At 37.5% G+C, this 27,120-nt stretch overlaps 1 protein-coding gene across 12 annotated transcripts in view; it reads left to right on the top strand.

Annotated features, from left to right (window-relative positions):
* The window catches only part of BBS9 (Bardet-Biedl syndrome 9), a 452,171-nt gene that overhangs the window by 21,981 nt on the left and 403,070 nt on the right, over positions 1-27,120 (top strand). For 11 of the 12 annotated variants that reach the window (XR_010406428.1, XR_010406427.1, XM_064575070.1 and 8 more), the window contains 2 exons: positions 2,295-2,359; positions 8,061-8,174. The exons of the other annotated variant lie outside the window; for it this stretch is intronic. Coding sequence is in view for 9 of the 11 variants with exons in the window: in XM_064575070.1 (XP_064431140.1) it covers positions 2,295-2,359; positions 8,061-8,174 (179 nt within the window). In the remaining 2 variants the exon portion in view is untranslated. The remainder of the gene's footprint in view (positions 1-2,294; positions 2,360-8,060; positions 8,175-27,120) is intronic. 12 annotated transcript variants of the gene reach the window in all.

Here is a 27,120-nt window from a genome sequence, read left to right as displayed (position 1 = left end):
TTTATTTTTAAAACTAATTTATTTTAGGAAGCTGTTTATTAGTTTGCATTTTGTGTAATAGGTCTGCTTTTTATTTCCTGATGATACTGCTGATTTTATCTTATTTTCATACATGAATTTTCTTAAAATTGAGCCTATGTTTCTTAATCATTATAAAAGTATGTATTGTGAAAAGTTGTATAGATAGAGGTGGTCTTATTATTCCTTACCTTTTTTTTTTTTTTTTAAATTCCCTTTGCCTTCCTAAGTCTGGGAGTACCCTGAGCTCTGGATTTTGACTCACTACATTTGTTTGTCATAATTTACTGTCCACAATTACCATTTATTCAGGGCCTTGACTCTTGCTAGAAAAATCTGAACAACAATTCTTGAACATTAGCCTCCTTCTAGTGATGTTTTATTCTGATGGGAAGGTGTTTCATGGATGCTATAGGCAGGGCATGAGGTAGGACTTTGATGCACTGTGATAGGCTGGATCAGAGAGATTTTGTGTCTGACGTGGTTGGTAAATATCTACTCCATCTAAAAGTAGATGATGATTAGGTGCCTGTTGTATACCTAGCATATATTAAGCATGATAGATTTATAAAGTAAGGAGACAGAAGGATTCTTGCCTCTAAAAAAAGCATTTTTATCTTTTCATTTTTTTTTAAAGATTTTATTTATTTATTTGAGAGAGAATGAGAGACAGAGAGCGCGAGAGGGAAGAGGGTCAGAGGGAGAAGCAGACCCCTTGCTGAGCAGGGAGCCTGATGAGGGACTCGATCCCGGGACTCCAGGATCATGACCTGAGCCGAAGGTAGTCGCTTAACCAACTGAGCCATCCAGGCGCCCTATCTTTTCATTTTTTAAAAGAGTGAGGTGCTGTCACGATCATTCTGTTCAGTAGTCCTAAGTATAGCTTTTATCTATGTGGTCACTTGTTGGAAGGGAGGGGGTTAACATTAATGAGTGGATAGTGTACTAGTATTAACTAACTAGTACTGTCTCATTAATCTTATCTATAAGATGTGATCTGTATTTAAAGAGAAGGAAACTAGCTAGAGCTCAGAGCTTTAGGTCACACAGCCAGGATTTAGACCTAGGTCTATCTGACTCCATACTCTGTTATCTTTCTATGACATAATGTTCTTTTCCTGTGCATGATAGAAAAATTGTTTTGAGTGTGCAAAATTTTTTTGAAGTCAGTATTGAGTATGTGATAGTTGTATATATATTTGCATTTTCTGGTAGTAGAGTGAATGGTGAGCATTTACATTCATTATAACGATGTTTTGCAGGTATTATCTAATATAATTCTTATTTTGTAAATGAGAGACTAACACTCTGAAAGGTTAAATGATTACACAGATACCAAGGTGCACCGTCAGGACCCCAATCCAGGTCTTCGGATTTCATTTATAGTCTTTCTAGTTTAGAACAAACAGAGTCTGTATCAGATGTCGTACACTGGAGGACTGCTTGCAGATGTGTTTTAAATTTAAAAGAGTTGCCAGTATTTAAGAACTGGAGATTTCACATAAAATCCCTGCTTTCTGGGTTTTCTTGAAAAAATGTGGAGATTTGACCACATGCCCAGAACTGAGTAGTAGTTACTTCCTCTAGTCTGGCCCTACTCTGCAGCAGACCACAGCCATTTACACCCTTTACTCATTTCTATCCACTGACCTGATCTTGAAGACTGGACTTAGGATTTCTAGACTGTGTTATGTCTTGGAAACCACTTGATAGGGGCTGAGAAGTGTATTGGTGATAGTGGCAGTTTAGTCCAAACTGAAATATTTTCAGTGCCTTTAATAAAATTTCTGAGCTGGAAGTGACATATGCCATTTACTAATAATGATTAGCATTCTGTGGTGCTTTATACTTTACAAGGTGCTGTCGCATGATTTTATTTCATTTAATTGAAACCTCTTATTTTCCGGAGGGGGAAACAGGCTCAGAGAGATTAAGTAACTTGCCCAAGGTCATAGGTTAATTACCCAGAGAGACAGGGCCAGAACTTGGATCTCTGTATTACTGGAGAGCCCTCATGAAGAGGCCTCAGATGCGACTTCTCCTGGGAGGCTCCAGTGACTTCAGGCAGTTAGTTCCTTGAGGCAGAGTCCTTGAGCCTCTGGGATTGTCAAAGTGGGTGTTTGTTGTTATTTATTTTTCAGTTTTGAAAGTTATGTAGTAAATTTTTAGTTTACTGATGGTATGTTGTGGTTATAGTCTCTTTTAAAAATATTTTATAATTTTTTTTGTTACATCTGAAATTGATATTTAAACTTAAAACTTTTCCCATTTTTCAGAGGTACTGAAATGCTTCATTTGGCTGTGTTGCATTCTAGAAAACTTTGTGTCTATTCTATCTCAGGTAAGAAACGTTTTTTTCTAATGTAAAATTTGTATTAGAAAACCTTAATTTAAAAACTCTTAATGTTATGTAAGAATAGATACTCACTTATGTTCACTTGCTAGAGAACACACAAAACATTTGGTTGAAGATTTTCTTATCTTGGTTAACATTTTCCCTTGTTCATTTATTTTTTCAGGTACTTAGGCTATTACATTTTTTTTTTTTTTTTGGTTTGCTATTTATATGCATATTTAAATTTCTAGTAGAGGATTCCTTGAAATCTCCTTCTCAGGAATTGTGTCCAGGATTGTCTGTGACTAATAGAGGCCAATTCTGTATACTTAGGATACTTGAGTGTTTTAAAAAATTTTTATTTATTTTTTATTAAAGCATAGCTGTGACACACGATATTACATTAGTTTCAGGTGTACAGCATAGTGATTCCACTTCTCTATACATTATGCTGTGCTCGCCATAAGTGTGGCTACGATCAGTCACCATACAACGCTATTACATTACCATTGACTGTATTCCTTATGCGGTGCCTTTTATCCCGGATACTTGGGTTTTAGGAAATGTTTAATAGCAACAACAAAATTCATTAGATGCTGAGAGTCATGGTGGTTTAAAGTACTTTTTCTTTGATGAACCTTAAGTGTTTTCTCTTTGCAGTTCAAATTTCTTGGCTTTTGGTTGTTTTTACTCAGCCTGCCTTAAGGCACTTGTCATTCTCTGACACTGTTCGTTAGGTACCAGTATAGCAGTTAATTATAGTTTGGTTTCAGCATTTTGATCCTTATTAAATATAAAAGGTAACTTAAAAATTTTTGTAGTAATTAGATACATTTTAGTTCAAGCTGAGTTATTTTCATGGATGTCAATATTGGGGAAATTTTTTTATGGGTACAATAAAGCTAATTGTTTGGGCATCTGTTCCTTATACAAGAGGTGTTCTTTGGAGTTTGCTCTAAATATTAGCTTCTAGGATTTGAATTTTTCATACTCATTCTCTTATTTGGGCTTTCTTTGTATTTTGCTTTCAGTTTGAGTAATGATTTGTCTTTACTGTATTTATATGTGTATATTTATATACCCTCAACCCAGTGTGGAGCCCAATGCAGCGCTTGAACTCATGACCCTGAGATCAAGACCTGAGCTGAGCAAGAGTCGGACGCTCAACCAGCTCAGCAACCTAGGTGCCCCTGAGCTGGATATTCTTAAGTAGTCTCTTTTTGGGGGTGAAGTTCTATTAGATTTTGAAGGCAGGCTTGGTAACCTGGCGTATGGTATATGGTAGGCATATGTTGACTGTGTGAGTGAACTAATTTTTGGGTAGTGCTGAGGCAATTGGTAGTGGCTCTTTATTACTGTGTGTTATTTTTATTCTTCCTTCTTTCATTTTCTTTTCCACTTTTCCATTTATAAGTCAGAAGCCCAACATAGTACCTCTCTGTCATTGGTAAACACTCCCACTGGTTTCGTGGTAAAAAATGTTGCTTTTCCTAGTGATAGGGCAAATATTTAGTGTTCCAGAATAAATGGAGAAGATGTGATATAGGCTACTTTCCTGCATGCATCTAGTTGTTCCTCTGTTTTCCATCATAAGGCTGTTAACTGTGAGGTGTTACTATTAACTGGGTTTCACAGGACATGGAGGAGGGGAACCTGTGCACAGTTACCCCTGAATACTTCTTGGAGAATTGGTCCCTTCTGGAGGTTCTAAGAGGGCAGGAGAGGGAAGAATCCTACAAACTAGAAATTAGGTAAGACTCTTGGCCTTCCCTGGTCCCATTTGAGTGATGGCCCAGAAAGACAGAAACCTCTAGGGTTTCCCTGGGGCATAGGGCATAATAGATTAGTGATAAAGTGTATGTTTATCAAAAAGACTTGCTGAAAGAAACTGGCATGTTTGGTCACAACTTGTTTATGGGACATTGGTATTTTCCTTCAAATTAGTGTTGAAAATGAAAGTTATTTGTCATGGGAATGGTGATTTTATTGCTCTTTTCTTCTTTGTATTCATTTGCAAGCTTTGTATTCTCTGGGTATAAAGAGTTCTCTAAACTACAGTCCCTTATGTCCCACCTCACTTCCCTATTCTGTCTCTCATTTCTTCAGCCTCTTATGATATTTGGAGGCTGACAATTTGTATATTTTTTCTGGCTTGGCTTGAATTGAGAAGCAGGGAAGTTAATATTTTTGTTCTCTTGAATATGTTTCTTGAGGTTCCAGACTGAACTTTTACCTAGCTTTTACTGTAACAGGGCAAGCGTAAACATTTTTTAGTTTAAGTAAAACCGCTGGTGTCAACAGATGAAAGTGTTAGCTGAACTTGACATTCTCACCTCTGACTGCTCCCTCCCCAAATATGTTTTTGTTTCTTTTTATGCTGTGTGCTTCTAAGAAAAGATTTGAGGCATACTAGAGGAGACCTCCTGGACACACCAAACAACCCTTCATAGTCAGGCCGCTGTGCTGACCTCTTTTTGGTGGGTGATATGTTATCAATTGCATGCTTAATATAGAGAAATAGCAAGGTGTTGCTGAAATGAAGTTAGCCCACCTTATCATACCTAAAGGAAAAGCATCACATGGCATTTCAGATTCCTTTCTGATGGGCTTCAGTTTTTGAGTAAATGGTTACAGATGTATGAGCGTAAGCCATACTGATTATATTCTCTTAAATATTCTTTTCCAAAAATTATGTACTTCAGCAAGCATTTGCTAAGCATTTGACATATTTATAGAATTTTAATGTTTGCTGTGAGTGGGCAAAAAGATGTGGTTCTTTACTTTTGATAGGCTTATATAATCTAATTTGGTTATTTAACACAATGAACCTTTTAATTTACTCTGTAATGGTTTTTATTTCATTTAACTTCATTAGATTTCTCCACAGTTATCTAAAATTGCACCAAAAACTGTTGTCAAGGGACCTTTGATTTTTCCAGAGAATTTTTTGTTTAAATCAAATCGTGTTTAAATAAGGCCAATAGCATCAATGTTCTAATATTCATTTTACTTTCTAATTGATGAAACTTCATATATATGTATTTTTAAAGATTTTATTTATTTATTTGACAGAGAGAGAGAGAGAGAGCGAGAGCAGGAACACAAGCAAGGGGAGTGGGAGAGGGAGAAGTAGGCTTCCCGCAGAGCAGCAAGCCCGATGCGGGCCTTGATCCCAGAACCCTGGGATCATGACCTGAGCCAAAGGCAGATGCTTAATGACTGAGCCACCCAGGCACCCCAATGAAACTTCATATTAATTTTAGCTATACATGGACTGTATTCATAGAGATACACTTGCTATATTCAATCTGTATATCCCAGGACAAAACCTGTGTATAAGTAATTTTAATCTTGTGTCATCGATGCTTCTCTAGGAAAAAATGGTCAGAAATTTTATATTTTTCAGATACTACCTTTATTCCAAAGTAGTATCTAAGGAAGACAAATTGTCTTCTGTTCTCCGTAGGTGCATTATTAAGTTTTAAAGTGCAATTACCTGAAATCTGAAGATTACTACTGCCTTTGGAGCTTTTTCAGAACACAAATCCTAGTGTCATTTCATGCCAAGTTTGTCTAAGTATTGAATGCTGACCCCTGTGTTCACTGACCTTTCAGCTAGCAAACATGTGTAAGTGCATTCCTTACTCAGAGAAGTTGATTTGGTTTTAGGTACAGGATGAAATTTGTAATTTCTGTAGGGACCAAATTTCCAAGTTTCTTGGAACTTTTTTTTCTGGTTTCTTGGAGGCTAGACCTCTCCTAAGGTTAAGGCTGTGAGTTATTTAGTGTGTGTGTGTTTCTTTTTTTCTTTTCTTTCTTTTTTTTTGGCCCATGTGGTTGCAATTACCCCTCAGTTTCCCTGGACCTTACTGATTTTACTACCATTTAGATTTCACAAAGGTTTCATCTATCAGGGTGAGCAGGCAAATTTGAGTCTTTCTCTTTGTTTATTATCCTACTGGTATGTGAAGTCTGTTGTTCCCATTTTTAGGGGCATAAATCAGAGAAGTGATTTTCCTCCAGGAGATTCTCCCGTTAGTTTTCTCTTTCAACCCTTCACCTTCCAAATGAAGAAAAGGCCAGGCTAAGAAAGGTGGAGGTGGAAATGATGTTTTTTGATGACTGGTTTATTTAGGAAAATTGTCATTGGCTTACCAAGTTTTTTCCAAGTTGTAAAATGATGGACATCCAGGCACCAGGTTATATGGTGCTAACTCTAAAGACCTACTTTGAGTACTTTGTCCTTTACCAGCTGTGTGATTTGGGGGGAAATTTCTTAAATATTTACTTATTTATCTATCAGAGAGAGAGAGAGCGCATGCACAAGCAGGGGGAATGGCAAGCAGATGGAGAAGCAGGCTCCCCACTGAGCAAGGATCCTGATGTGGGACTTGATCCCAGGACTCTGGGATCATGACCTGAATCGAAGGCAGACCCTTAACCGACTGAGCCACCCAGGTGTCCCTTAAACTTTTTTTTAACTTAGGGTACTTGCCTCACTTCTAAAATGGAAATAGAAATATTTTGGTTCTTACAACCTCAGTGTACATTGGTAAAACCTTTTGGACTAAAATAAATGCTCATGTATAAATATGTATACACATACATACAGATAGACATATATGTTTAGATTGTTTTAATGATCTAATACTATCCAGTTTGGGGACTGTTTCATTTGCTTTATATTTTAAGTTTTTCTTTAAATTTTGCATTTTTGAATGAAAGACAAAGATGCTCAATGGAAAAAGTTGCATTCTGAATCCTTTTTTTTTCTATCACCTCTTTTAACTATAACGTTCTTGCCTGGTTACTGGGACATAGCTTCAGCTGTAAGTCCTCTAGAAAGCCTAACAACCAGAGAGTAAAATAAATATAAGGAATCTTTTTCAAGGTGCCTGGGTGGCTGAGTCGCTTGAGTATCTGCCTTCAGCTCGAGTTGTGATCTTGGGGTCCTGGGATCGAGCCCCGCATCAGTCTTCTTGCTCAGTCTCCCTTTTCCTCTGCCCCTCCCTCCCACTCGTGTTCTCTCTCTCTCAAATAAATAAATAAAATCTTTATTAAAAAAAAGAATCTTTTCAAATTTGGAAAGAAATAGAAAGAAATTATAGTACATATGATCTATTAAATGCAGAAAAAGTATCTTTGCTTTGAAGGAGATTCTTCTTCAAGGATTTCAAATAAAACATATTGTCCTCTTTACTTGCTAAAGGAAACTTTAGAATATCTCTCCATTAAATTAGGATATAGTGTATTAGGGGCTTGAGTATTTTGAAAGTTGGGACAGGAAACTGAATTGCTTGAAAGTGTGGGGAATTTTTTCTAAGACACTTTGAGTCATGTCTTTGCTCTATTATTGTTTAAGTATAAGGAACTTGACCTCATTTATTTCAGAACTAAAATTGAATGGTTCTGTTTTTATTTAAATAATTACACTTTACTCAAACATAATGGAAATAGATAAGAAATGTCACCCAAGGTGGTATTTCATCTAATGGTGTAATCTACCCAAGACTTAAATTGTTCTAACTGTGCTGGAATTCTGTGTCATCAGTATGCTAATTATTCCTAATACGCATTGTTTTAGTGCTTTGTCATTTTAAATTTCACTGAAATGGAATTACTTAGAATTGGGATGGAGGATGAGAAGAAATGAATATTTTTAAATGTAAACAAATACAAAGCAATTCTGTAATTTTTTTCTCCTTAGGAACCTTGGGTAATGTGGAACATGGAAACCAATATCAGATCAAATTGATGTATGAACATAATCTTCAGAGAACAGCCTGCAATATGACTTATGGATCATTTGGTGGTGTAAAAGGTAATTTGCATTAATCATGAGTATGCTATTACAAGTACCAGATTTAGGATATTTGGCCATATAAAAATGGAGGATCATGGGGTATGAATCTCAGAGGGAGTTAAACACATTTTATTGAGACCTTTATATTCGAGTGGTCAAGCAAAATAATGAAAAGAAAAAACTTTAAATATCAAAAGTGTTTGATTTTCCTATAACCAGCACTTTTATATGGTCTACAGAGATATTTCTAAAAATGTCTTTTCTTTAAATTTTGTCTTTGTACATGAGCTGACTGAAATTGAGCTTTTTTGGGTAGAACTGTGTGACTGCCTCTCTTAGTGGAAGAAGGGGTTGATCTCCTTGATAGGGTGTCCCTGACCTACTTGTGATAGGCCGGGTGAAGCTGTAGAATCCTCTCCCCACCTCGCCCCCCTCCAGGGCCACTGCCCAGGGTTCTGTAGGTTGTTTCTGCTTTAGGGTGCCTGGATTGGGGGCAAGCAGAGACTGAAATGCAGACCTCATCCTGCTCATCAAGGCATGTGCCCTGGCCTGGAATAAACCTCCCCAGAGGAAGGGGGCCTTTTCTAAATTTCACAAAGGCATTACATTTACTAAGTATTGGCTCAGTGAGGCTGGGCTCCTTCCACCTTGGGGAGTATCTTTTTCTAAGTAGCATGGGGCTACGTGCAGCCTGCCCACCCTAATCCCAGAGCTTCCTGCGTTACCAGGGCTTGGTGCTTGCTTGGGTACCCTGTTGCTGTTGGCATGGGAGAGTTTTTTATCTACCACGTACCTCCTCTCACTTCATTGTGATAGGGTGATAGAGGAGCTGCTGGTGCTGCAATGAGGACAGGAAGCCAGGTAGTGACACTTTACCTTTGTGGTTGTGTGTGTGTGTGTGTTGGGGTGGGGTGGGGAGGTACCTGTGGAACATGAACTAGGGATTTCACCTCTTTCTGGGCTCATATTTTTATGAGTTTATTGTTTAATCATTGTATTAAAATGTAGACTGCCTATGTTAGATTTTTCTTTAGTGACATGAAAGAAATGACTTTATTTTGGAAGTCATTTGTGTGAATTCAGTTCTTTCATACATAGAGATAAAGGTGAGGAAGAATGAATTTGAGTATATCAATTAACAGGAATATTTTAGGTGGTAATGTACAAATAAATGTTTTGCATAAAGTGATATGAAACAAAACACTTGGCTAGATTGTGGACTTGCTTAACTTGAGTAATGGGAATGTTTGGATTATTTAAGGAATATGGGAGATGTCCAGAGTTGGATGAAGAGAGGAGAGAAAGTGCTAAAATTTGATGAGAGGCTAACTTTTATCAGTGAAGTATCCTTCCTAACCTCAGCTGTCAGAACTGATTTTCACTGTTCTTTAAAAAAAAAAGTCTGACATGATCAGGGGACCAAGGCCTCTGTTGTTTAATAAACTGTTTTAATTCTTTTCCCCTACTAAATCTTCAAAAGGCAAATTGCTAAATTCTGTGCATCTGGAGTCCAAAAAATTATGATAAGAGAAAAAAATGCTTTGGCTAAATGAAAGTTTTAATTTTTTTGGTAGAATCAAGACAATTCTTTAGACCACCTATCAAATGTTATATTGATTGCACTGTACTTTTTTTTTTTTATCAGATCAAGTTAACCCAATTAAAATAAAGTTTTAAATAAGTAAAAAGGGACTCCTTGCTTTTGTGTGACATTTTTGCTAGATTTAATAATGGACTTCCAAAGTAATGATATAGTTGCTAATTCTTTTGAAAAGAGCAGATGACTTTGTACTTATATAATACCTTCTCTTATTTCTTAAACTTTGCCTTACACTTAAAAAGTACCTGTTGAAAAAACAAGAGGCCATTCTGACATGCTTTACTTTCCTTTGGTTAAGCAGAACATTTCACAATTTGAAACAGAAATGTCTGAGTAGCAGAAGTGATTATTTCATTGAAAGGGTTTGAAACACATAATATCACTGTGGTATCTACAAAAAATATGAAAAAATAGTGGGGGTGGTAAATTAGTAAAAATCAGCTTTATTGGCAGATTTCCAGGGGGTAATAGCGAGTTACTACTAATAGGTACATGATTTCTTTTTGGGAGGATGAAAATGTTCTAAAATTAGATTATGGTGATGGTTGTACAGTTCTATAAATACAGTAAATACTTGAGCTGTATACTTTAAAGAGGTGATATATAATATCTCAATACAACTGTCAAAAAAATTAGCCATGGGATAAAATCTGATGCTAGGGAGGCGATAGTAGAGTCTACATATCCTACATTGCTTGGGGCCATGTAAAGTGACATAATACTCCTATATAGCAGGTTGGCTATTGAAAACCATGAAAATATTCTTGGATGTTCATATGTGACTTATGGCAATGTATATTAGGAAATGATCCAAAATATAGAAAAATCATATCAAGTTGCCATACAGTTATTTCTTTCCTCTTTCTGTCCTCCCTTCCTTCCTTTCATATATACATTTATATATTTATTTCTAATAGAGAAAAATTAGAACTGATCTAAATGAGTAATAGAGGAGAATGACGAAGTTTTGATGCATAGATTCAGTAGGTTGTTATGAAGCTATTAAGATTGTTTTGTTTGCTGAAATGTACATCTTTGTACATAACTCTTTGTCCACATTTCTGATTATTTCCCTAGGATAGAATGTGAAAATGGGGTTAGTGAGTCACTAGGTTATAAAAATTTTTTTCTCAACCTGAAAACTCCCCCTGCCATATACTATATAAATAAATTGTAAAAAGTACAGAACTTAAGAAGAAGAAAGTAAAAGTCACTCCAAGGTATGCACATTTCAGTACAAAGCCCATTTTCTAAGCCTGATATCACTGTGTGTGCCTAATGTGCACCTTTCCAGGAGTGAGTGGGTCAGTCTTTTAATTTGAAAACTTCCCTAGACTTACCGGAATTAAAAAAGGAAACTTAACATTTGTTGTCTTCTATCTTTCTCTGTGTTTAGGATGCCTTCTTGTGGCATTATTTAGTTGTATAATCATGTCAGTAGTTCTCAAGAAAGGAATTAAGCAAGAAAACCTGGCCCCATTTTAAACAAATGTATTTATAAGGAGCGGCAAGGCAGAGTGAATTTATTTTGCATGTGCACCAGAATAAACTACCACTAGATGGCAGTACTCTACAGCCTTGGATTTTAGTTGGCTCTGCCTTTAAGGTATGTTAAGAAATCACCAGTGGAGGAATTTTGAGCCTAAATAATACTTTCCCTTTTACTAAAAATAAATGTAACTTCTTCATGTTGCAGAAAAGTAATGGAGTGGTTTAAAATAAATTTAATTATAATAGGTAACGTCTCAGAATATAATGTAAAAATGCTTTCTAGCTGTGCTTGTCAAACTTTAAAGTTGCATTTGAATCACAATGGGATCTTGATAAAAATACAGGTTCTAACTCTGTAAGTCCAGAAATGGACCTGAGTTTGAATTTCTGATACTCTTCTCAGTGATGCCAGGTCTCAGAGATCTAGAGGTATGTTGCTGTCCTCTATCTACTGAGTACTCTTCTGTACTAGGCACTGCTCTAAATGCTTTACAGGTTGAGTAACTTAAAATATACTAAGCAAATGGTAGAGAAGGGATTCTAACTCAGACTCTCTGCTTCCAGAATCTTGTGGTGTTAACCATACTAAAGTGCTTCCTTGTCTGGGCTGTGAGTAAATTAACCTTCTTCCTAATTCAGAAAAAACTTTCCTATCAGAAAGAGGTGTATCTTGGTTTGGCTGAAGTTAGTGTATAACTTTGATTCTTTGTAGATTATGGACAACATGTTGAGTAACTTCTGGGTCAGATACTTGCTTTTTCCAATTTGATTTTTTTAGTTTGTGCTTTGGTTTCTAAGAAAAATCTTCCCCCAGGCTCCCAATAATCAAAAAGGTTATATATGGGAGGGTAATATATGATTTGAAATTAGCGAAAGAGTGATTACTGTTTTTTTAACCTTTTCTTTGTTTGCTTGTTCATTAAGAAAATATTTCAAAAACACCTTTTACACATTTGCAAAAACTCAAAGGTACATTCCTTTGATGCAGTAGGGTTGGCTTTATGTCAAGTTACATGTAATGTCTATTAATGAGAAAAAATGGTAAGGAAATAGGAAATCTAGTTTTGTGAACTAGTTGAAGCATATTTGCTTAATATCTTCCATTATTCAGACTACTACCTACAATTGCAGAATTTAAGTTAAAATTCTTTACATATTATACTTTTTAGGGAGAAATGACTGATCTTAATGGCTGTATTGGGCTTTTTTAAACAAAAGGAGTGTGGGAGATGTGTTTGGAGTTAAAAAATGTTTATAGTTTCTCTAATATATGCTTTTTTAAAGAACACGTGACTGGGTTTTTATAAAAACGGTAGTTTATCTTTGCCTTTTACACTATTGACAATGCTTGCAAAATTTAGTGAGTGGCATAAACATGGACAATCAAATTATAATTTGGGAAGATACTAAATCAGTTTTGAAAAGGTAGATTTGAATTGATTTAAAAATGTTATTAAAATTGATGGAATTTATTTGGTAATCTGAACTCTACTTGTTTTTGAAAAAAGGAACAAAGATATCTCTGCCAGATTTTCCTCTGCTTTTGCTTCATTGTGTCACTACAATAGTGGTGGTTGATATGGCACTTTACCTAGTTAAGATAAGCTTGCCAATTCAGAATTGTATTTCGAAAAGGACAGCATTAATATGGACTGACAGAAAATATGACTGTACAGTGAAGGAAGAATGCTAATGTTTTAAGGTCAACAACTGCAAATACTTAGCTTGGTAAAGTAAGGTACTTTAGTGTATGTAATTTTTCTTGCTACTATCAAGATGATTTAGCTTAAACTTCCTTTACTTATAATATGACTTTAGAGACCCTATAGTTACATCCTCAGTTATCATAAATTTGTCCTGTAGGGCCAGGACAAGTTGACAAACATTAAAATGTATGTGGCTCTTTCAAGTGTGCGAAAGGGACATTGGGAAGAAATAGTTGATTTGTTGGAGATGTATGGGAACTTTCAGGGACTAGAACAAGTCTGGTGTTAGTCCTCCCTTGCATCATCTCTCTCCATCCATCCATCCATCCATTCATCCATCCATCCATCCATCTACTGCACATTTACTGAGAGTCTTCTGAGTACCCAGGCACTCTACTAGTTTCTAGGAGTAGAAAGATGAATAAAAGATAATTTATGTTGTCAGACAGCTTGCAACCTAGAGGGCAATAAAGACTAAGAATTATGATATAATGAGGTAGATTGTAATAGAAATAGATATGTGCAAAGTTATACTGGAGCCTCGGGATGGAGCAGCTTCCTCAGGCTGAATAAATTGTGTGTGTGTGTGGGGGGGGGGTTGCGTATGGGGAGGATAGTACATAAAGGTGGGGAAATGTACTGTTACCTATTTTATTTCAACTCTTCATTTTTATCCACTTTAATCTGGAGGTCACTAACCCCAGTTTCCTATAAATGAACAATTTTATAGTCTTCAGTATAAAGCTTTCATTGCCCATAGGCTGAGCTATTCAAATTCTCTCTGGGATGATTTGTTCCTCTTGAGAAGATTATTTTTCAGACTTTGCAGCACTTAAGAAAAATTATTTTGTTTTAAAAAACCTTGGCATTTTAGGCTACTAAATGGACTTTCTTACCTATAGTTTAAAGCCTTTAGTAAGGCAAAATTTTCTTTCGATACCAGCTGATCTTTTTTTTTTTTTTTTTTTTTTCCAGCTGATCTTAATGGAGAAGAATATCGTACTCTAGAGACTGATAGAGTACTATGACTATATTTGTTAAGAATGACAAATTGAGGAGTAGGGATAGGAGAAGAAGGAACACAAGAGATTAAAAGATAAATGGAGAGACAGAGCATGTCATGGAAGAGGGTTTCAAGAGGTATGAAAGGAGTCAGGAGAGTCAGAGGTTAAGCAGCTGGAGTATTAAAAAGAAAATATTGGAGTTAGCCATTTAGAGGTCACTGGTGATCTTAGGGAGAGCAACTTTTTTTTTCAAGATTATGCCTACTTTATTTTTTTTTCTTTTTTCTTTTATTGTTATGTTAATCCCCATACATTACATCATTAGTTTTAGATATAGTGTTCCATGATTCATTGTTTGTGCATAACACCCAGTGCTCCATGCAGAATGTGCCCTCCTCAATACCCATCACCAGGCTAATCCATCCTCCCACCCCCCTCCCCTCTAGAACCCTCAGTTTGTTTCTCAGAGTCCATCGACTCTCATGGTTCGTCCACCCCTCCGATTTCCCCCCCTTCATTCTTCCCCTCCCGCTATCTTTTTTTTTTTTCCTTAACATATTTTGCATTATTTGTTTCAGAGGTACAGATCTGAGATTCAACAGTCTTGCACAATTCACAGCGCTTACCAGAGCACATAACCTCCCCAGTGTCTATCACCCAGCCACCCCATCCCTTCCACCCCCCACCACTCCAGCAACCCTCAGTTTGTTTCCTGCGATTAAGAATTCCTCATATCAGCATAATACCCTCCAGTTCCATCCACGTCGTTGCAAATGGCAAGATCTCATTCCTTTTGATGGCTGCATAATAATCCATTGTATATATATACCACATCTTCTTTATCCATTCATCTGTCGATGGACATCTTGGCTCTTTCCACAGTTTGGCTACTGTGGACATTGCTGCTATAAACATCGGGGTGCACGTACCCTTTCGGATCCCTACTTTTGTATCTTTGGGGTAAATACCCAGTAGTGCAATTGCTGGATCATAGGGTAGCTCTATTTTCAACTTTTTGAGGAACCTCCATATAGTTTTCCAGAGTGGCTGCACCAGCTTGCATTCCCACCAACAGTGTAGGAGGGCCCCCCTTTCTCTGCATCCCAGCCAACATCTGTCATTTCCTGACTTGTTAATTTTAGCCATTCTGACTGGTGTGAGGTGGTATCTCATTGAGGTTTTGATTTGGATTTCCCTGATGCCGTGCGATATTGAGCACTTTTTCATGTGTCTGTTGGCCATTTGGATGTCTTTTTTGGAAAACTGTCTGTTCATGTCTTCTGCCCATTTCTTGATTGGATTCTTTGTTCTTTGGGTGTTGAGTTTGATAAGTTCTTTATAGATTTTGGATACTAGCCCTTTATCTGATATGTCATTTGCAAATATCTTCTCCCATTCTGTCGGTTGTCTTTTGGTTTTGTTGACTGTTTCCTTTGCTTTGCAAAAGCTTTTTATCTTGATGAAGTCCCAATGGTTCATTTTTGCCCTTGCTTCCCTTGCCTTTGGTGATGTTTCTAGGAAGAAGTTGCTTCGGCTGAGGTCAAAGAGGTTGCTGCCTGTGTTCTCCTTTAGGATTTTGATGGACTCCTGTCTCACATTGAGGTCTTTCAACCATTTGGAGTCTATTTTTGTGTGTGGTGTAAGGAAATGGTCCAGTTTCATTCTTCTGCATGTGGCTATCCAATTTTCCCAACACCATTTGTTGAAGAGACTGTGTTTTTTCCATTGGACATTCTTTCCTGCTTTGTCAAAGATGAGTTGACCATAGAGTTGAGGGTCCATTTCTGGGCTCTCTATTCTGTTCCATTGATCTATGTGTCTGTTTTTGTGCCAGTACCATACTGTCTTGATGATGACAGCTTTGTAATAGAGCTGGAAGTCCGGAATTGTGATGCCGCCAGCTTTGCTTTTCTTTTTCAACATTCCTCTGGCTATGCGGGGTCTTTTCTGGTTCCATACAAATTTTAGGATTATTTGTTCCATTTCTTTGAAAAAAGTGGATGGTATTTTGATGGGGATTGCAATGAATGTGTAGATTGCTCTAGGTAGCATTGACATCTTCACAGTATTTGTTCTTCCAATCCATGAGCATAGAACGTTTTTCCATTTCTTTGTGTCTTCCTCAATTTCTTTCATGAGTATTTTATAGTTTTCTGAGTACAGATCCTTTGCCTCTTTGGTTAGATTTATTCCTAGGTATCTTATGGTTTGGGGTGCAATTGTAAATGGGATCGACTCCTTAATTTCTCTTTCTTCTGTCTTGTTGTTGGTGTATAGGAATGCCACTGACTTCTGTGCATTGATTTTATATCCTGCCACTTTACTGAATTCCTGTATGAGTTCTAGCAGTTTTGCGGTGGAGTCTTTGGGGTTTTCCACATAAAGTATCATATCATCTGCAAAGAGTGAGAGTTTGACTTCTTCTTTGCCGATTTGGATGCCTTTTATTTCTTTTTGTTGTCTGATTGCTGTGGCTAGGACTTCTAATACTATGTTGAATAGCAGTGGTGATAGTGGACATCCCTGCCGCGTTCCTGACCTTAGGGGGAAAGCTCTCCGTTTTTCCCCATTGAGAATGATATTCGCTGTAGGTTTTTCATAGATGGCTTTTATGATATTGAGGTATGTACCCTCTATGCCTATACTCTGAAGAGTTTTGATCAAGAAAGGATGCTGTACTTTGTCAAATGCTTTTTCTGCATCTATTGAGAGGATCATATGATTCTTGTTCTTTCTTTTGTTAATGTATTGTATCACTTTGATTGATTTGCGGATGTTGAACCAACCTTGCAGCCCAGGGATAAATCCCACTTGGTCGTGGTGAATAATCCTTTTATTTTATTTATTTATTTTTTTACTTCTTTTTTTTTATTCTTATGTTAATCCCCATACATTACATCATTAGTTTTAGATGAAGTGTTCCATGGTTCATTGTTTGTGCATAACACCCAGTGCTCCATGCAGAATGTGCCCTCCTCAATACCCACCACCAGGCTAACCCATCCTCCCACCCCCCTCCCCTCTAGAACCCTGTTTGTTTTTCAGAGTCCATTGTCTCTCATGGTTTATCTACCCCCTCCGATTTCCCCCGCATCGTGAATAATCCTTTTAATGTACTGTTGGATCCTATTGGCTAGTATTTTGGTGAGAATTTTTGCATCCATGTTCATCAGGGATATTGGTCTGTTGTTCTCCTTTTTGATGGGGTCTTTGTCTGGTTTTGGGATCAAGGTAATTATGACCTCATAAAACGAGTTTGGAAGTTTTCCTTCCATTTCTATTTTTTGGAACATTTTCAGAAAAAGGGGTATTAATTCTTCTTGAAATGTTTGGTAGAATTCCCCTGGGAAGCCATCTGGCCCTGGGCTTTTGTTTTTTGGGAGATTTTTGATGACTGCTTCAATTTCCTTAGTGGTTATAGGTCTGTTCAGGTTTTCTGTTTCTTCCTGGTTCAGTTTTGGTAGTTGATACATCTCTAGGAATGCATCCATTTCTTCCAGGTTATCGAATTTGCTGGCATAGAGTTGCTCATAATATGTTCTTATAATTGTTTGTATTTCTTTGGTGTTGGTTGTGATCTGTCCTCTTTCATTCATGATTTTGTTGATTTGGGTCCTTTCTCTTTTCTTTTTGATAAGTCTGGCCAGGGGTTTATCAATCTTGTTAATTCTTTCAAAGAACCAGCTCCTTGTTTCATTGATCTGTTCTACTGTTCTTTTGGTTTCTATTTCATTGATTTCTCCTCTGATCTTTATTATTTCTCTTCTCCTGCTGGGTTTAGGCTTTTTTGCTGTTCTCTCTCCAGCTCCTTTAGGTGTAGGATTAGGTTGTGTACTTGAGACCTTTCTTGTTTCTTGAGAAAGGCTTGTATTGCTATATACTTTCCTCTTAGGACTGCCTTTGCTGCATCCCAAAGATTTTGAACAGTTGTGTTTTCATTTTCATTTGTTTCCATGAATTTTTTAAATTCTTCTTTAATTTCCTGGTTGACCCATTCATTCTTTAGTAGGATGCTCTTTAGCCTCCATGTATTTGAGTTCTTTCCGACTTTCCTCTTGTGATTGAGTTCTAGTTTCAAAGCATTGTGGTCTGAAAGTAGGCAGGGAATGATCCCAATCTTTTGGTACCAGTTGAGACCTGATTTGTGACCTAGGATGTGATCTATTCCAGAGAATGTTCCATGGGCACTAGAGAAGAATGTGTATTCCGTTGCTTTGGGATGGAATGTTCTGAATAGGTCTGTGAAGTCCATTTGGTCCAGTGTGTCATTTAAAGTCTTTATTTCCTTGTTGATCTTTTGTTTAGACGATCTGTCCCTTTCAGTGAGGGGGGTTGTTAAAGTCCCCCACTATTATTGTATTGTTGTCGATGTGTTTCTTTGCTTTTGTTATTAATTGCCTTATATAATTGGCTGCTCCCATGTTAGGGGCATAGATATTTACAATTGTTAGATCTTCTTGTTGGATAGACCCTTTAAGTAGGATATAGTGTCCTTCCTCATCTCTTATTACAGTCTTTGGTTTAAAATCTAATTTGTCTGAGATAAGGATTGCCACCCCAGCTTTCTTTTGGTGTCCATTAGCATGGTAAATGGTTTTCCACCCCCTCACTTTCAATCTGGGGGTGTCTTTGGGTCTAAAATGAGTCTCTTGCAGACAGCATATGGGTGGGTCTTGTTTTTTAATCCAGTCTGATAGCCTGTGTCTTTTGATTGGGGCATTTAGCCCATTTACATTCAGGGTAACTACTGAAAGATATGAATTTAGTGCCATTGTATTGCCTGGAAGGTGACTGTTACTATATATTGTCTGTGTTCCTTTCTGGTCTATGTTGCTTTTAGGCTCTCTCTTTGCTTAGAGGAGCCCTTTCAAGATTTCTTGTAGGGCTGGTTTTGTGGTTGCAAATTCCTTTAGTTTTTGTTTGTCCTGGAAGCTTTTTATCTCTCCATTTTCAATGACAGCCTAGCTGGATATAGTATTCTTGGCTGCATATTTTTCTCATTTAGTGCTCTGAATATATCCTGCCAGTCCTTTCTGGCCTGCCAGGTCTCTGTGGATAGGTCTGTTGCCAATCTAATGTTTCTACCCTTGTAGGTTACATATCTCTTGTCCCGAGCTGCTTTCAGGATTTTCTCTTTGTCTCTGAGATTCGTAAGTTTTACTATTAGATGTCGGGTGTTGACCTATTTTTATTGATTTTGAGAGGGGTTCTCTGTGCTTCCTGGATTTTGATGCCTGTTTCCTTCCCCAAATTAGGGAAGTTCTCTGCTATAATTTGCTCCAATATACCTTCTGCCCCTCTCTCTCTCTCTCTTCTTCTGGGATCCCAATTATTCTAATGTTGTTTCATCTTATGGTATCACTTATCTCTCGAATTCTGCCCTCGTGATCCAGTAGTTGTTTATCTCTCTTTTTCTCAGCTTCTTTATTTTCCATCATTTGGTTTTCTATATCACTGATTCTCTCTTCTGCCTCATTTATCCTAGCAGTTAGCACTCCCATATTTGATTGCACCTCATTAATAGCCTTTTTGATTTCTACTTGGTTAGATTTTAGTTCTTTTACTTCTGCAGAAAGGGTTTCTCTAATAACTTCCATATTTTTTTCAAGCCCAGCTAGTATCTTTAAAGTGATGATTCTGAACTCTAGATCTGACATTGTACTAATGTCCGTATTGAGTAGGTCCCTGGCAGTCGGTACTACCTCTTGTTCTTTTTGTTGAGGTGATTTTTTCCGTCTTTCATTTTGTGCAGAGGAGAATAGATTAATGAGAGAACAAAATGCTAACAGGGTAACAACATCCCCAGAAAATATATTCTAAACAAATCAGAAAAGACCTGAAGCAGTGGGAAAAGAAAGGGAAAGAGAAAAAAGAAAAAGAAAAGAAAAAGAAAAAGATAAAGATAAAAACAAACAAAAACAGAACAAAACAGAAAAAACAGAATGTGATCAAATATGATCAGGCTGGGACATAGATCAGTGCCACACACTAGATTTTGGGTGTAGTTTGGTCTGTTAGAAGAAAGTGCCTCCCAAAATTTTAAAGAAAGAAAAACTTATATATGTATAAAAATAAGGGTTGATATGATGAAGGGATGGAATATGACTGTAAAGATGGAAATTATAAAAAATTTTATAAAAGGAATTGATAAGTTGTTTGAAAAAAGAAAGAAGAGGATTTAAAAAAAAAAAAGGGAGAGAATGTGATCAGGTAGGGGAGTAGAAAAAAAACCATACACTAGAGATTTAGGGTATATTTTGATCTGTTAGAAGAAACTATCTCAAAATTTTAAAGAGAGAACAACTTATATATATATGCCAAAAATATGGGTAACTACTATGAAGGGATAGAATATGACTCTAAAAATGAAAAATAAAAATGTTTTTTTTTTTTTTAAAAAGGGATTGAAAAGATGTTGGTTGAGAAAGGGAAAAAGAAAAATTCAAAAAAAAAAAAAAGACAGTTAAAAAAAAAAACTTTGAAAGACTACAGAATCATGGTAAAAAAGCCATGAATTCTATGTGCAGTATTCCCCTAGCGCTGGAGTTCTGCCGTTCTCATTGATCGGTAAACTTGGTCTTGGCCGGCTGTTCTCACTGATCTTCTGGGGGAGGGGCCTGTTGCCGTGGTTTCCAAATGTCTCTGCCGGAGGCGGACTTGCCCCGCCCTTGCCCCCTCCCAGCTAAGTAATCTGCTTGGGTTTGCTCTCGGGAGCTTTTGTTCCCTGCAAACTTTCCTTTGGAAGCGGAGAGTGAAAATGGCGGCCTCCCAATCACCGCCCGGGAGGAGCCGAGAACTCGGGGCCCGCTCCTCAGTGAGCCCCCAGAGAAAAGCCGTCAGTCACTCCCGTCTCCCCGGTCCCCGGCCGCACTCCGTGCTCCCCTGGCCTGTGACCCCGCGTTTCTATCTCTGGCACCCGACCCCGCGTGGAGTCTCCAAACCCCGCAGATCCCTGCGGTGTGCTCCCGGCCACTCCTCCCTGGGGAAAAAGGGGAGTCTCCCCGGATCTGCCGCTTGTTGGGTCCCTGGTGGAGGAGCAGTGGCCCGACTGTGCCGCGGATCACGGTTTATGGCAACCCTGAGCTGAGAGCTCACGCCTGGGCTCTGTCTCTGCAGCCGGCTTCCCCACTCTGATCCCTGGGAGCTCTGCCACACTCAGGCACCCCCGGTCTTTCTGTGACCCTGAGGTTCCTGAGACCACACTGTCCCACGGGGGTTCCACCCCCCGCTTAGCCACCGGAGTGTCCTCCCTCAGCAGAGCCGACTTCTAAAAGTTCCGATTTTGTGCCCCGCGGCTCTATCACTTTCCAGAAGCGGCTGACGGAGGCCCCTCCCCCGCCATCTATCCTCCCAAATATTGCCTCGGATTCACTTCTCCGCACTTCCTACCTTCCAGAAAGTGGTCGCTTTTCTGATGAGAGAGTTGTTGCTCTTCTTTTCTTCGATCTCCTGTTGAGTTTGTAGGTGTTCAGAATGGTTTGACCCCTATCCAGCTGAATTCCTGAGAGGAGATGAAATCCAGGTCTCCTACTCCTCCGCCATCTTGCTCCGCCCCCAGGGAGAGCAACTTTAACAGAATGATAGGAGCACTGGTCCAGTTGCCCCAGAATGAGGAATTCATAGGGAAGAAATGGAAATCACAAAGGAAAGCTATTCTGTGAAAAGGTTTGACTGTGAAGGGTAAGAGAAAGGTAAGGCCATAGCTGGAGGCGAAACAGTTTTGTAAGAAGGGAGAAGTCTTTGAGGTGGTAGGATGAATTCTTAATCTGATGAATATTATGTCTTCCATAATATTTTGTTGAAAAAATTAACTTGGATATATTTTTATTTGAACGATTATGCTGTTTGGATTATGATGGACCAGTTCCTTAAAATTTTCTTTCTTATCACGTAATTTGTGCTTTATAGTCATGTTGAATTATTGCCTTCTCTTCATAATGAATTTGTGGTTTATGGGAAAAAAGGTTCTTTAATACTTAAGTAGAGATTATCAGCACCATCTGATTCTTTCTTCAATTTTTAGCCTTCTCTGACATTTCTTGCTTTTTTACTCTAATCCACCCATCCTTCCTTCCTTCCTCCTTTCCTTCCTTCCTCTCTTCTCTCTCTCTGTCTCTTTCTTTCATCTATGTATGTATGTATGTATGTATGTATCTATATAATTTTACTGTGTTAAGAACAATTAACATGAGATTTGCCCTCTTAACAGATTTTTAAATTGGGGTACAGTTGACATACAACATTATGTTAGTTTATATGTATAATATAATGATTTGATATTTGTATCTCTTAACAGATTTTAAAGTTTACAATATAATATTATCTGTAAGCTGCTCTAATTTTTAAAATTAGTTTTCTTGATTATTCATTTTTGTTTTTCATGGGGATATTTATATTTTGAGCTTGCCAGGTAATAGACAACTCCAGACTTAAAGAAATGTTACCATTAAAAACCAATACCTCTCAATTTCTGTATGTAACTGTGGTGAGTTTGAGGATTTTGGAGTTGATCAAAGAAAAAGGCATGACTATGAGATGTCAGTAGCCCCCAGTGAGCTTTATTTGGGTGGTGGTTTGACAGGATTGCATTGAAGGGAAGTCCCTCACTGAAGGAGATTTTCCAGAGACCATGGCAGGGAACCACCACCTAGAGGGGGAAGTGGGCAAGGAAACTCCCTGGGGAGAGGGAAATCTGAGTGGGGCATATATGTGTAGGTGATACTGCTCAGACGCAAGATGGTGAGTCCTGGTCTGGAAGCTGTGGAGGGCAACAGTGACTTCTGTAGCTCCAGGATTTGTCTCATCTATGGCTAGTAGATGTTGGGTGCATTTTTGCAGAATATGCAAAGTAGGCACACTATAAATGACTAAAAATATGCTAATCTGGGCTATAATGGAAGAAAATGAAAGTGTAAAAATTTAAGTTTGTCATCTGTGGACTTTGAGTTCACATTCATGGTCAGCCTGCTCTGAGGACCTGAACAACTTGGGGCCAATATATAGGCGCCACCTTTAACTCAGGTATATAACGTTAACAGAAGAGGGTGAAATAGCTGCTGGGTGGCCAACACACTGTAAATGTCCATCTTGCTTTTGACTTCACTTTCTCTCCTAGAACCTTCCTGGGGTGCTGCTTTACAACGGCCAGGAGAGGAAAGCAGTGGTGCTTTGAGTGTGCCATGAGGTGTTTATGTGAACTGGAGGAGGCAGGGGATGAGCAGTTGAAGCGTGTGCTTTGCTCTGGGCTGCATGCAGTCTCATTCTGGCTGTACTGTGGGGTGATAATTGCTCCAAATGTTTGTTCATATTTAGAAATTTGTTGCAATTCAGTTTAATCAAATGCTTTGCAAGGCCATTTGTCATGTTTTTAGTTCTGGGTTTAGTCTGTGTTAAATTTGGCGGCATGTTCCAAATTCTTAATAGATAAATTGAAACTTGAAGTGATACAGGGCATGATTTTACTTCATCTTTTCCTTCTTTAATACTCCCCACGCCAAAATGTGTATACTTTTGTTATAAAAGTAATCATGTTCACAAAGGAATATTTTAAACATGTGGATGTGTAGAAAAGAGGAAATAAATGATTTAGCACCATCTTCCAAATATACCCACCGTTAACATATCAGTGTGCAATAAATAGACTATAGCCTAGAATATTCCAATCTGAGTTAACTCAGAGTAATTTTATATTTCTGGAATTTAGCTATCTCACCATTAAAATGGCACAGTCATTGAAAAATATGTTTATCATGTGAAGTCTGGTGCTATATAATATGTATGTAAGTAATGGCAATAAATATGTGAAATAGATATATTTTTAGCAAAGCTTTTACTTAATGTATCTTGAAGTCATTTGAAGAAGTTATTAAATACTGGTCTTCAGTTTGCATCAGTTGAAAACATGGATTTACTAGCAAACAGAAAAAAACTCCCATGTTACTTGGGTTTATCTATAAATAGAAAAATAGCGGGGTGCCTGGGTGGCTCAGTTGGTTAAGCGACTGCCTTCGGCTCAGGTCATGATCCTGGAGTCCCGGGATCGAGTTCCGCGTTGGGCTCCCTGCTCAGCAGGGAGTCTGCTTCTCCCTCTGACCCTCCTCCCTCTCATGCTCTCTGTCTCTCATTCTCTCTCTCTCAAATAAATAAATAAAATCTTTAAAAAAAAAAAGAAGAAAAATAGCATGTTATATGATATTCCTAAATATTTGGTGATGGATATATTTTACCTGTCAATTCTTAAACTCCAAATCGAACTGGCCTTTCCTTTAAAATGGTAAAATATTTCATATAGTGATTTTAAGCCTGTACATATTTTATATTATGAGAAAGCCTCTTTGAGGGCTGTGTCCAGTCCCAGCTCAGGATGTCTGGTAACTGTCTGCAAGTGGATGGGGAGTACCCTGTATCAGTACTCTGAGACTGATGGGGAGCATGTACAACAGCACTTCTGACAGTCATCAGTGCCTTCTGCTTGTTTTTGCTATTTTGCCGTTTCAGGTTCCCTTTTCAGTCTATATACTTGGACTATCACTTGTAAATGATTTTTGCTCAATGAAATTTGAGATTTCCCTATATGAAATAGTCTCTGAGAGTCATTTTAGATCTGTTCCTTTTACATCTTGTTCATATTGTATGGATCATCCACTGATTATTTGAGATTTGGTAGATGACACTACAACTGTATCTCACTTGATAACAAATTGTTTCTCAATTATTATAATGTTGTATTTCATGTATGTGTATATATTGCTGGGTTTTGTTTAGTTCTCAATTTGTTTTCGTTTTGCAGCCTTCTATATCATCCTGTCATTGGTGCTTGTTTTGTTTAGTTCATATTCTTACTAGTTAAAGAGAGGGTCAATGTGAACTCTTCAAGAAGGAGAGGGAGGCCTTTCTGTAAGCTTAGTGAGGGCAGAGACCATGTCTTCTGTTTACCACGTATCTAATGTCTTGCACAGTCCTTGGCACATAGTATTTATTGGGTGAATGAACCAAAATTGCCATGTGGTTGTACAGAGCTGATGTTATACACATCAGGCTTTCAAGGTTATTTTTTGGAAACAAATGTTAGCCCAGTGGACTCATTCTAGCCACCTTCTGAGTTTTGTTTTCTTCCTTCACAAACGCATGTTGACCAAGTACTATAGTGCATGGGATATAGTAGTTACCATAGTGGTAAATGTGGAGGTGATTACTTGGGCCTCTGGGCTTACCTTTACTCACATTATTTCCCCATATACCAGTGAGGCAGCATTTATGCAAGTCAAGCTTACCAGTAGAAATAATGAGCTTTTTCAATGATTTGGAGTTTTGTTTCTATTATTCATCCTTTTATTATTAATGTTTTTTGCATAAAATGTGATATTCAAAATTACTGAGTACTTGTGATAATATTCACAAGTCAAAAAGGTTTTAGTTTTCAAAAATTAAATTCTCTGATATTTAGTATAAAAGACATTTCTTCTCTTTAAGCCTTTTATCTCTATTCTTTCTGTGTCTGTGAGAGCTCATTTTCCTTGAACTCTTACAGTTCTTTTGTTTTACTTTGATTTTTTTTCAACAAATGAAACTTCAAGAAAGTAGAATTTTTATCAAGGAAAGTTGAAAGTTAGAATGTAGGCATAATATGGGCATGGTATGGATTATAAAGGTCTGACAGCACAGTAGTCCCCAATTTGTGACTGAAGTGGAGAGAAAATGCTGTATATAAAAGGTTCAGTATGTTTGGAATATAATTGTCAGTAAAGAAGGTGAACAGATTTTACTAATAATTTATATGAGCATGGTGGAATATTTTTCAAATCATAAAATGACTTCTATAAGCTTGTATGGGATTATATTGTCACATAAATAAAAATTCATGCATTCTTTGGAATAAAAAGCCCGCCAAAGAAAACTGTGAACTGAAGAATAAGTAAGTCATCTTTTGCCTCATCTTGAGGCAACCCTCGATAATCAGATCCTCAGCCTTCAAATAACTTCTAATTGTCTAAACTGAGGCTTTTTTCTTGTCTGCCAAGGAGATGTGTTAGTGGCCACATGTGGTTGCTGAGAGGCTGTGCTTCCCAAAGCTGTCTGGATTCTTTGATAGTCATCCAGAGAGTGAACTGATATGCTTAGCTGGGGTGAATGAATAGCCAGAACACAGTCTTGCTTTTCTGTGTGGGGCTATTAGTACTAATAAAAGATTAATGCTATTTTCCTTATAGGGAATCAACAGATAATGTTTTGATAACCCTTGTCTCACCAGTGAGCCATATGGCCTTTATTTTCTAACAGATACGGTTGAAATGTTAGAGAATAATGTTAGAAAAGGATCCCTATGGTGGGCTGGCTCCTGTTCCTTGCCTTGGCATTAAAGGCTAGGTATTTTATAATATTGGAGAACTTCCCTCATTTGTTTTTAAGATCCTTTATGGATCCATAGTGAGAAGTCGGAAGATCAAGGGGATAATAGGATTGATTCTCATCCTGTGCTGGGTTTTCTCATATATATGGTATTCATTTATAAAATCTCTGGTCCAAGACCCATAAAACAATGTTACTTTCAAACAGCGTCTTCCTGTATATTATATTGTATAAAACCTTTAGTTCCTGGGGGAAGGTTATAAAGAGGGTTCCCTGTAGTCTGCAGATTCGTTTTTTACGTGATCATTTAAAGTTGTTACTTTTCCTGAAAGGTGAATTCTGATTCCTTCTCTATATATACTATAGAAATTTGGTGGTTAAATGCCTCTTTGCCTACTGTGGCTAAGAGGAGAAAGACTAAAAAGAATATTTTAAGTTTCTTGGTGTTGTTTGAAAAAAATAATTCCTTTCATGGTGGCTGAATGCCAAGGCTGGAAAAGTGTTATGGAAATGTCTGTGGTCAGGACTGCCTTTGACGAGAGAAAGGTTAAATATGGTAGTTTTGATAGGACTTGACAGCCATTTTTGACCTATATATATGTTTCATCATGGTTCCTTTCTTAACAGTGGAATAACTAAGCTATTAAATATTTTACTCAATTGAGAAGGAAAATGATTACCATAAACTACTTTATTTAAATGACACTGTGACATAAAATGTTCCAACAGTTTAAAATATTCATCTACCAAACATATTGCCAAGGGAAATGAACAGTCCTTCCCATCCCCCAGTATTTCTTAAATTAAGTTGATTC

Source organism: Mirounga angustirostris, unplaced genomic scaffold (assembly GCF_029215605.1).
Source record: "Mirounga angustirostris isolate CCGP_5_RB_7025 unplaced genomic scaffold, mMirAng1.0.hap1 SCAF_12, whole genome shotgun sequence".
Classification (NCBI taxonomy): domain Eukaryota; kingdom Metazoa; phylum Chordata; class Mammalia; order Carnivora; family Phocidae; genus Mirounga; species Mirounga angustirostris.
Note: the sequence above shows the minus strand (reverse complement) of the source record. Positions and strands in the feature narration are given on the sequence as shown.